Source organism: Pseudophryne corroboree, chromosome 2 (genome assembly GCF_028390025.1).
Source record: "Pseudophryne corroboree isolate aPseCor3 chromosome 2, aPseCor3.hap2, whole genome shotgun sequence".
NCBI classification, from domain to species: Eukaryota; Metazoa; Chordata; class Amphibia; order Anura; family Myobatrachidae; genus Pseudophryne; species Pseudophryne corroboree.
In genome coordinates, this window is record NC_086445.1 from 908,558,347 (window position 1) to 908,569,902 (window position 11,556).

The 11,556-nt window shown below is 43.3% G+C and overlaps 1 protein-coding gene across 1 annotated transcript in view; it reads right to left on the bottom strand.

The window, feature by feature from the left end:
- The window catches only part of RILP (Rab interacting lysosomal protein), a 103,227-nt gene extending 92,327 nt beyond the window's left edge, over positions 1-10,900 (bottom strand). The window contains exons 1-3 of the mRNA XM_063956092.1: positions 10,476-10,900; positions 2,405-2,528; positions 1,696-1,817 (exon numbers count right to left, since the gene is read on the bottom strand). Of these exons, the coding sequence (XP_063812162.1) occupies positions 1,696-1,817; positions 2,405-2,528; positions 10,476-10,757 (528 nt within the window). The 5' untranslated portion in view covers positions 10,758-10,900. The remainder of the gene's footprint in view (positions 1-1,695; positions 1,818-2,404; positions 2,529-10,475) is intronic.
- Positions 10,901-11,556: the final 656 nt, after the last annotated feature.

The following is an 11,556-nucleotide window of genomic DNA, read 5'->3' on the forward strand; positions in this document are numbered from 1 at the left end:
AAGACAATCACTTTGTATCCTCAAGAATCTAGGAGGAAGGAAACTGGCGTTTGGAGATTATTCCTACTGTTCTGGCAAGTGAAAGATTTTGAGACGTGTCAGCAAGTCACATGCGATATTATAGGACATTGGAATGTCCAATGGTGATAACTTATGGACTTTCTCGAGTACACTCCTCTCTTCTCCATTAATCACCCCCTACTTACACAACAGAAACCAAAAAAAGATCATGTTACTACATACAGCCGTCAAAATGACAGAACATCATAACAGTAATGACAGCACCGGCAACTGACCAACAATTGTCTTGCTTCGTCGGATGCCCTCTAGTGCCTGCCGGCACGCATAACACTTGAATTCCCCCCACACAGGTGAGGAGCAGTGTTATCTTATATAATAAAAGGATGTTTTCATGCAACAGGCAGCGTAAGCACAGAGATAATCTTACATGAGCACTGATGTTCCGGCACCTGCCTGCTAAATGTATAGAAGCGCAGAGTTCTCTCGGATAATATGTGCAGCACATACAGTGCCTATAGAAATCATAATACCCTGTCAGATTCCATAACTTGTCACATTATACCCAGGAAAATAAATGGAAGAAAAACTTTTTTGTTTCTACCAGCTTTGAGCACCTAGATTGGGGAATATTAACCCAATCTTCCCAGCAGAGTTGTTCAAGTTCTGTTTAATTTTCTATCAGATTTAGGTCAGGGCTCTGACTTGGCCACTCAAGAACATTCACCGTCCTATCCTTAAGCCACCGCATTGTTTTCTTAGCAGTACATTTAGGGTCATCGTCGTGCTCAAAAGTGACCCACTTGCCCACGTGCTCAATAATTTAGGTGTACTTGGCAGAATCCAGCTTCCTTTCAGTCCAGTTGCCCAGTCACTGCTGAAGAAAAACACCCCACAGCATAATGTTGCCACCAACATGCTTCAAGGCAGGAATGGTATGTTTTGTGTGGTGTGCTTGGAGTTCAGTCCAGAAAGTTCTATCTTGGTGGGTAATTCAGACCTGATCGTAGCAGCAACTTTGTTAGCAGTTGGGCAAAACCATGTACACTGCAGGGGGGCAGATATAACATGTGCAGAGTGATACAGCAGACAGAGCTCAGAGGGGTGCTCAAAGCCTCTCTGCTCAATGACTCATGTGCCATGTGAAATGCTTGCATGTATAATAGTAGCCTGAAGAAACAAAACAAGGACAAATTGTAATTGCCAAGATTCTTCGTATAGCCTGGCAGAATGATTTAGGTATAAAAAAAAAAAAAAGAGAAAAAAATAAATGAATTCATTTTTCTTCAGGTTATTGAAATGCCATGTTCTATAAGAACACAACTCTTTGCACTTTTCATCAAGTTTGGAATTCCTTGATTTGTCAGATCAACTTGACAGCTTTAAACATACACTAACAATTATTTTATATTGTGTATCCTATGTATATATCTTGTGTTTACAAGACTTGCTCTCCAATTATTGTGGCTGTATTAGTAGTTTACGGACACCTCCACAATGGATTTTACTGCACTGATTCACTGCACGGTTTGTTGCTATAAAGTCGGTTTGTTGATGTAATACTATTAGCCACTGGGCTGACTCTGTAATAAATGACCAGTCACACAAAATGACTAGGAAGAGAAGGGAGACATATTAACCTAGTGAAGAGAAGAACCTTTATCTGTCCAAACTTACCGCTTCTGTATCCCTGTTCTTCTGCTGGATCTCATGCGTCAGTGATCGGATTTCGTCCCTCTGTCTGTCCACCACCACTTTCAGCTTTAACATCAGGTCCCGCTCTTCTCTTGCGGCACATTCTTCAACAACACAAAGTATTAGTTTACCACCCTCAAAAGTCTAACAAGTCTTCAACAAAGGTCAGAGTGCTGTAAATGGATATTTGCTAACTGAAGCCATCTCTAATCATTTCAGGAGAAAAACTATACTTCCAAACATACTACACAAGATCAGCAAGACAGGGGAATAAACTGAATGCCATCTCTCATGTTACACTAGGCACTTTTCTTTATAAAGGAAAAAAAAAAGGCAGATCTACAAAGGCAAGTAAATAGGATACTCCAACAGTGTTTATGGATAAAGCAAGATATTGTTCTAATGGGATATATGCCATTAACTAGATAAAACAAATATTAATAGAAAGCTTACAGAAATGGGTCACCTATTGGCCAGATTTTCTGACATGCCAAATCAAGCCTGGTCACAGTCAAAATCCAACCAGCTTAGGAAAAGGAGCAACGGGGATTAAGGCTGCTATTAAAACTACATTTCTAATAAAGTAAATGTGATGCTTTACTTCCCACACGAAAAAGGGAAGTAATTATATCTACTACAGTTTACAAGTTGTTTTATTATTTTCCAATATAAACTTAAGAAATGCTCCTACCTCCCTGGGACTTTGTCTCAGCCAAACGTACTAGCAGCTTCTGGTTCTCCTCCGTGAGCTGTGACAGCTGGTTTTGAAGGTCATGCTCCTTTCTTTGAGCTTCAACGAGCTTCTGTTCTAGATCCTACACAATAATACAAAAGACAAGGACACCATAAACTGGCTTATACAACAGATACATTATTAAATGGAAGCAAATAAAATGGGGTCAAGTTTTCTGATAAATCTGAAACTTGCTGTCACAGCCTTAAAGACATTTAATGGTTATTGCAGTATGGTCTGTGTATTGTCCTTATCTTCTGCTCAAGTTGGACATCCCCATTCTTATACAACAGCCTGTAGCCAATCACGTCAGGAGAGGAATACAGTGATCTTGTTGGAGGCAGCAACTTGCAATCTGTCCAATCAACTCCCATAGCAAAAGTGTCAGTACACCACACTTACATTACAATTATTCATTCTGCATTGTGAACTCGGGCACTCATGTGACCTGAAGTATTCCCAGTCTACACAATCCACCTCATACTCCCAAAGAAAGCAAAAACTGCTATAGGAGCATATAACCTACAGTATAGATTAATAATGAGAGCACTGGACAGATATCAGCAGCTCCAATCTCATGGCATTTACAGAAAGCAGCCGTAGCAGGTGCCCGACACGCAGTGATGTAACCGGCAACCATGGATAGCTGATGCCAGGAGTGGAACCTCACACAAATGTCCAGAATTAAGAGTAATGTTCCCCCATAAGCTACAGTGATGCTGCTTCTACCACAATGTGTAAATGCCATACAGGTATAGAAGATTTTATATACATGGTTTCTCCTCTGCCATAAGAGCCACAACTTCCCTGTGACCCCGTTTATCATTAACAACATTGCCATACCATCCTCAGAGCTTTCTTCTGTCCTCATATGAATTCATTCCCAAACTTAATATATCTGTGACATATATAGGAGTATATATGTGGGTACACTGCTAGGTGTGTGATGTATGTGTTTATTGAACTAGTACTGCTGTGTATAATCATGTGTTGGTTCCCAACAGGGTAATATCAGGGAACTCGCTGTGTATACGATGTTTGCTGGCTATAACATGTGCTGAACAGCCAATATTATGGTTACAAATTGGTATATAGTAATGTTTTGGCCATTACCAGGTATGTTTAATGTGTGATTTAACTATTTAATATATGACGATAGGTATACAGTATATATCTAAGAATTGTAGGTATATATAGTGTGTGGTTCATACACATTTGTTTACTGGATACTGCTGGCTATAACATTCTTGTCTTTGTGATGTATAATACATAGGTAACATTTGTGTACAATGGACTAGAAATCACTTGTTATACAGTTCTGCGCCATGCGGGTTACCTCCAGAAGAGTTCCACCTATAATGTGATGCCTAATCACCTCAGCCCCCACTGGGCAACACAGTTGCGGTAATGGTTAGCACAACCACTATCCAAAAACATACTAATAGGTTAATTGGTTCTAATAAGGATTAACCCTAGAGTACATATATATTTGTGTGTGCACATTTGGTAGGGAATATAGATTGTGTATAGCCAAATATTCTCTTTAAAGCATTGCTGAATATGTGTACGCTATAGAAATAATGGTTAGATAAATAAGGACTGCATGACAGTAATGTAACTAGTAAGCTGCTTGTGGATGTTATTGGCAGGTATGTTGGGACACTAACTCTGGAAACACTTAATGGACTTATATCTGGAGTTGCAGAAACAAGGTGCACTGGCGTTGGTATATTGCAGGGGCATCGGCTGGCCTAACGCTGGACACTAAGTAGCTGGATACACTAGGCAGGTCATTTTGGTTGTATAATATAGTTTGCACAGTACCCCAAATCTCTAGTCAGTGCATGCTGGTCACCACAAATTGTTCTTTTTACCTTTGCATTCACCAACCTTAATCACTAGGGTGAATACGGCTTTAGAATCTGTCTTTGTGCCATACAGCGCTGTCCTGTCTGTTTATACTCTGGTATAATAGCATAATCCAAACATTTTCCAATGTGTAGTTATTTAACTATCAGTCGCACTAGAAGCAAGCAAGAAAAGGAGTGATGAATACAGGCAAGTATATTTATATTAAAGTAAATGTGCCACAAGGCATAGGGGGACTATTTGTAGAGATGTCCAAGTATCCATGAGAAAGTGGTCACTTATATACCATGGTGGTTATATACAATGGTGGTCCCTGCAAACATTTTTCCAAACATTATTCTGAGAACAAAGTATGTTTTCAAGGCAATAGGAGGGCAACAGAAAAAGCTTTGGCAGGCCATGTGCACCCCATGGGAGGCAACCGTTCTGATGTACAATTGCAAGAAAAATTATGTGAACCCTTTGGAATTTCCTGGATTGGTGCATAAATTGGTCATAAAATGTGTTCTGATCTTCATCTAAGTCACACCAATAGACAAACACAGTCTGCTGAAACTAATACCACACAAACAATTATATGTTCTCATGTTTTTATTGAACACACCATGTAAACATTCACAGTGCAGGGTGGACAAAGTATGTGAACCCTTGGATTTAATAACTGGTGGACCCTCCTTTGGCAGCAATAACCTCAACCAAACGTTTCCTATAGTTGCATATCAGACCTGCACAAAGGTAAGGGGGAATTTTGGACCATTCCTCTTTACAAAACGGTTTCAGTTCAGTAATATTCTTGGGTTGTCTGGTGTGAATCGCTCTCGAGGTCATGCCACAGCATCTCAATCGGCTTGAGGTCAGGACTCTGGGCCACTCCAGAAGGCGTATTTTCTTCTGTTGAAGCCATTCAGTTGTTGATCTACTTCTGTGCTTTGGGTTGTTGTCCTGTTGCATCACCCATCTTCTGTTGAGCTTCAATAGGTGGACAGATGGCCTTAAGTTCTCCTGCAAAATGTCTTGATAAACTTGGGAATTAATTTTTCCGTCGATGACAGCAATCTGTCCTGGCCCTGAGCAGCAAAGTAGCCCCAAATCATGATGCCCCCTCCACCATACTTCACAGTTGGGATGAGGTTTTGATGTTGGTGTGCTGTGCCTTTTTTCTCCACACATAGTGCTGTGTGTTCCTTTCAAACAACTCAACTTTGGTTTCATCTGTCCACAGAATATTTTGCCAGTAGTGCTGTGGAACGTTAAGGTGCTCTTTTGCAAACTTCAAACGTGCAGCAATGTTTTTTTGGACAGCAGTGGCTTCCGTGGTATCCTCCCATGAACTCCATTCTTGTTCAGTGTTTTACGTATAGTAGATTAGTCAACAGAGATGTTAGCATGTGCCAGAGATTTCTGTAAGTCTTCGCCGACACTCTAGGATTCTTCTTCACCTCATTGAGCATTCTGCGCTGTGCTCTTGCAGTCATCTTTACAGGATGCCCACTCCTAGGGAGAGTAGCAACAGTGCTGAACTTTCTCCATTTATAGACAATGTATCTTACCATGGACCGATGAACATCAAGGCTTTAAGAGATACTTTTGTAACCCTTTCCAGCTTTATGCAAGTCAACAATTCTTAATCGTAGGTCTTCTGAGAGCTCTTTTCTGTGAGGCATGGTTCACATCAGGCAATGCTTCTTGAGAATTGCAAACTCAAAACTGGTGTTTTTTATAGGGCAGGGCAGCTTTAACCAACACCTCCAATCTAGTCTCATTGCTTAGACTCCAGGTTGGCCGACTCCTGACTCAAATTAGCTCTTGGAGAAGTAATTAGACTAGGGGTTCACATACTTCATCCACCCTGCACTGTGAATGTTTACATGGTGTGTTCAATAAAAAACATGAGAACATATAATTGTTTGTGTGGTATTAGTTTCAGCAGACTGTGTTTGTCTATTGTTGTGACTTAGATGAAGATCAGAATACATTTTATGACTAATTTATGCACAAAACCAGGAAATTACAAAGGGTTCACATACTTTTTCTTGCAACTGTATTTGAGTTGAGACATTTTGCCAAAGGAAATATTTCTTGCTCCATCCTGGTCCAAATGCTACAACGCAGTCGGTTACCAGGGAGGTATTGTACTTTGTCCCAGATCCCCTCTATGCCACTCTCCTAGGGCAGTGAGGAGCTGGCCAGGTGCTGGAATGAGAGTTCTGCTCCACTCATTACAATAGATTCAGAGAAGCGCAGCACTGTCACTTCAGCACCTCCTTCATAGTGATACCCCATTTGGAATGCTGGCTTACAGAAAGGAGGTGGTTAGGAGAAATCAGTTTGGTGTGATTTGTGAGCGGCAGGAATGGAGTGGAAAGAAAGTGGCTTAAAGAAAATAGAATAGTCTACACAAGAGACAAGATCTGAACAGTGGAATGGAGAATGAAGCATGATGTCAGTCATGGAAAATAATTGTTAAAGACTTCCTGAAAACACATATACACACTGACATACTGTTCAGTTATATCAACGCTTATCTCAAGGGAAAGGGCTTTACAAGCTTACAGTGTCCCCAGTTTGTAAACACAGTCTTGCAGTGACTGAGGGGTCAGATTATTACAAATAACAGCTGGATGCACAGGCTTAGCCCATCCTCTGGTCTTTTTTGAGCAGTGCAGCGAGTTAGAGAGGCTACAGCAGCTTAGCTGGGTGCCTGTGTTTTGCTGTGGGGCCTGGCAATGCACTGTCCCACCCCTGCCTGTATGCCTCCTTCCAGAATGGTTATCTTGTCCTGTAGTCTAAAGGGATAGTCTCCAGCCGCGTGTTGTTATATTAACTCCAGTTCTGTGTCTTCTTACTGACCCTGTAGCTCCATCAACTCTAGCTTTCCACAGCAGAAATGCAGCATGCAAGATAACGTGCTACTGTATTGTCTGCCAGATCAGCTGTCCCCGCAGTGTCAGTCAGGGTAAGGGGTAAGTTCAGAGGCCACATTTTAGGCATCTACAGACGATGATGTCAATTCCTTACATACAGGCAATTGTTTTTTTATCACAGTTAACTACAACAGTCCCCTTTGATCGAGCAATGTCTCTGCTTAATTAACTTCAAATGACTATCATGGGATGCAATTGTTTGTTTTTCCAAAATTCAAGGCAAGTGAAAGTGACCTCAAAAAGATTTTTTTCTTTTTTAATGAATCTCAAATGCTTAACTGTAGAAATATAGGTATATATTTTATTTTTATTAATTTATTTACTTATTTATTTAAGGGTTCTGGGAAGGGTGAGATCATCTTAGCAACAGAATTCAGGTTGGACTGCACATGGAGACAATCAGAAGCAGGTTCAGGCAATTAAATAGGAGGTTGTCGATGTGGGTGAGAATGAGCGGATTACATCTGTAGCTCTGGAGAGAAAGTGGCAGATTGTGATAATATTCCAAAAAGAAAAATCAGTAGGTTCTAGCATCAGTTCTCCAACTCTGCACCGGCTCCTAGGTGTTGTATGTCGGCTCTGCTGAGCTACCTTTGCGTGTTCTCTCACTGTGCACACTCCACAGCAGAGCATACGCTACTATGGGCAGAGAACTGCGCACCTCCTCATGCAGCTAAAGGGGCGTAACTAGGTGGTATATCAGGGAGATCGCACATAGGGGAAGCTCAGAGAGAGCATGTCTATAGAATGCTGTACGCATAATTTCAAACATACGATTTACGCCAAGGTTAGGGCTGGTAAAGTGTCCACTGATGATGGTGACAGCTATGAGACCAAGCATGGGGATAGGGTGGTCCAGCGGGATGTAGTTACACTGCCGGCAGTCGAGATACCAGCAGTCAGGATACCGACGCCGCAATCCTGACCGCTGACAATGCCGCCATGTTAGCCGGAATCCCGGCTAACATGGGCTATCCCCACTCATGGATGTCCGCGACACCCATACAGCGGGAATAGAACCTGTGGCGAGCCCAGCGAGCCACCAACACCGCAAGGGGCTTCATTGCCCTCGACCCCCTACCGGCATTGTAGCGGCCGAGATCCCAGATTCTAGTATGCTGACCGTCGGGAACTCAGCCGCCGGCATACAAACACGCACTCTGTCCAGCTATTCAGATGCATACAGGCAAAGCATTTGTAAGAAAGAGACGGACACATACAGTAGTTTGTGTGACCATAGGAGATTTACTGTACATACCCATTTTTTCACGTACTGAATACAGAAATATAAAACCTATATGAATAATTCTTGAATAGTAAAACTGGGTCTAAATGCTTTATGGCATTAGGGGAATAATACACTTTATCAAGGGATTTCCCCATTTCAATATCAACTTAAGCAGACGCCATTTCAGCAGTGAAATAATGAAGCTGTAGTCAGACCGGCCTTATCCCACCTGCTGACGTTATTGATGCAGAATGATCTGCGTGTCACATCAAGTCCTTCTCTGTACAGTACATTATTGTAGGCTAAACCTTAGAACGCAGTTGCCTCTAGCATTTAATAGCAAGCATTGGCAGCATTACAAGACTCATCCAATAAATGATTAAGGGGTCTATTCATGAAGCAGTGAAAAGAGTGGAGAAGTGAGCCAGTGGAAGAGTTGCCCATGGCAACCAATCAGCTGCTCTGTATCATTTTATAGTATGCAAATTATAAATGTTACTTCAATGCTTCTCCAGTGGCTCACTTCTCCACAGTTTTCACTGCTTCATAAATAGACCCCTAAAAAGGTTAGTTACAGACATGGAAAGAGCGTAAAATAAACACAAATAAAACACTTATACCATTAACATTCCATGTACAGTCACTACATCTAAGGCCTGATGCAGAGATAAACACACATTTAAATGTGGAAGGATATGAGGATTTTTCATCAACAAAACGCATATGCATCGCGCCCTGCATATGCAACCTAGCGCCATTACCAGTGATTTAGAACAATATGCATCTCAGTCACGTCACTTACGGCTAAATGGGATTTACTGGATGCCAACTGAGCTTTTGCTCCTAGGATAAGCATCCCACGGGCATGTAGACAACAGGTGACGGCTATGCAGGGGTGAACATTTGCAGAGATCAGTCTGATCTCCTGCACCAAGATAGGCCTGCCGCAAATCCAGATGGCCGGGGGTGGGTGATAGTGCGGTCAAATAGATACGGCTGACGCAGAACACAGGCGGATGTTCACATGGAAGTGGCCGGGATTGCAACTGCTTTATGTGCAATTCGGAATCGGGCCTTAAGTGTTCACTTCTAGCAATGGGCTCATGGGAAAACAGAGTACATGACTGCAGGGTCAAGTCCATACTGCAGTCACATACAGTCTATTTTTACCCTTAACCTCCTCACTGCAGTGACAAGTCACAGTAAAAGTTAATCTGATACAACTTCTTGCATAACAGAGGGACAGCATATTGCACCTAGCCTGCTCTGACAATACTCAGGATAGCATTAACACACATGTATAGCAGCCATAAACCACAGATATAATCTTTTCATTGGGACTTGACTAATGCCTATAAAAGCAGCGCACCCTTACACATACTACTGTACATTCACAATCTAACTTCCCCAATAATGAGCCAGGTATTTGGACGGGTGGTATTCATGCGACCGGCGGTCGGGAGCCATACTACACCCATTTGGACACCCATCCTGCTACCAGAAATGATCCCCCCTTACCAGTGATGCTTGTTACTGTAACATGTATTGTATGGTACTAGAGTGTATCCAAATCTATTCACAAGGCAGTAACCAAGCATTGCATCCTAGCATTGATAAATACAGCATACAATAAATGCCTACACTCTGATGCACCTGAATACCTATGGCCTGAGACTGCTGCCGTCTTGTATTTATTCTGTATTGCCCAACTTTGAGGAGGCAGATAATAATAATAATAATAATAATAATGGCAAAAGGAATACAAGACCACTGTTATTATGCTATAACTTGTCCATAACCCTGACAACACAATGCATCAATAATGTGTGTAATATCTGCTTCTATAGACAGCCACACACATCCTGCACATGTAACACCAGACAGTATAGCACAGCACACATCTGCAGGCACCGGGCGGTTGCTGCCTGTGAGACTACAAGTGTCAGCATGCTGGGACTTGCAGTTCCACGCCGTTTGCCAGGCACCGGCACCAAGGGGTGAGACTGACCGATGTAGAGCGCTCCTCCCGGGCCATATGCATCCTCTGCATCGTCCTGATCAGGAGCTCCTGCTCCGGGCAGCCCCGCTCCCTACCGCCCGCTGCTGCGAAGCTCTCCAACAGCTCCAGAACTCGCACCACTTGCGGGACCACTCCTGACACCGACTCCGGGCCGTACTGCTCTGTCAGGTCCTGCAGCTCGGAGCCCAGGCTCTTCGCCATGCTGTACACATCGTCCAGGGATAGGGAGGCCGGGGCCCGCAGCCACACCATCTCCTGCTGCTCCTCCATCACCCTGCGGCTGCTGTCACTCTTATGCAGCGCCCGATGTTGTGATACTATTGCTGCTGCGGTCACCGCTGTCAGTCACGTGAGCGAGCCTGGTGTAAGGGACACACAGGAACGCCGCCCATAATAGCTGGGGAACGCCCACTGTCAGATCCAAGCATATTGTCCCGCCCACTGTTTGGTCTAATTATATTGCCTGTCCCACTGACTGACCCAGTTATATTGCCCCGCCCACTGACGCTGTTTTGCGCCAACGCCGCGAGCATGCTAAACTGTATCTGTAGTGTAGAGTAGACATGGGTTCTTTTGGTACATACAGCTCTGGGACGGTAGCATTGCGGGTTATGCAATGATTACTGCTGTATGTTACCATAGAAATATCAAGCATAGGAGAGTGATAACTAGCACAGTGATAAAGGGGGTCATTCCGAGTTGATTGCTCGCTGCCGATTTTTCGCAGCGTAGCGATCAGGTTAAAAAACGGCAAAACTGCGCATGCGTATGCACCGCAATGCGCAAGCGCGTCAGACGGGTACAAAGAGGATCAGTGCTGGGCGATGGATTTAGCGAAGATTCCATTTGCACAGCCAAACGCAAGGTGATTGACAAAGAGGGGGCATGGCCTCATTAAAATGGGCGTGGTCTCGTCTGAAAATACTACCTTACACCCCAGTTTTCTCTGACGTCCTAGTGGATGCTGGGAACTCCGTAAGGACCATGGGGAATAGACGGGCTCCGCAGGAGACTGGGCACTCTAAGAAAGAATTAGGACTACTGGTGTGCACTGGCTCCTCCCTCTATG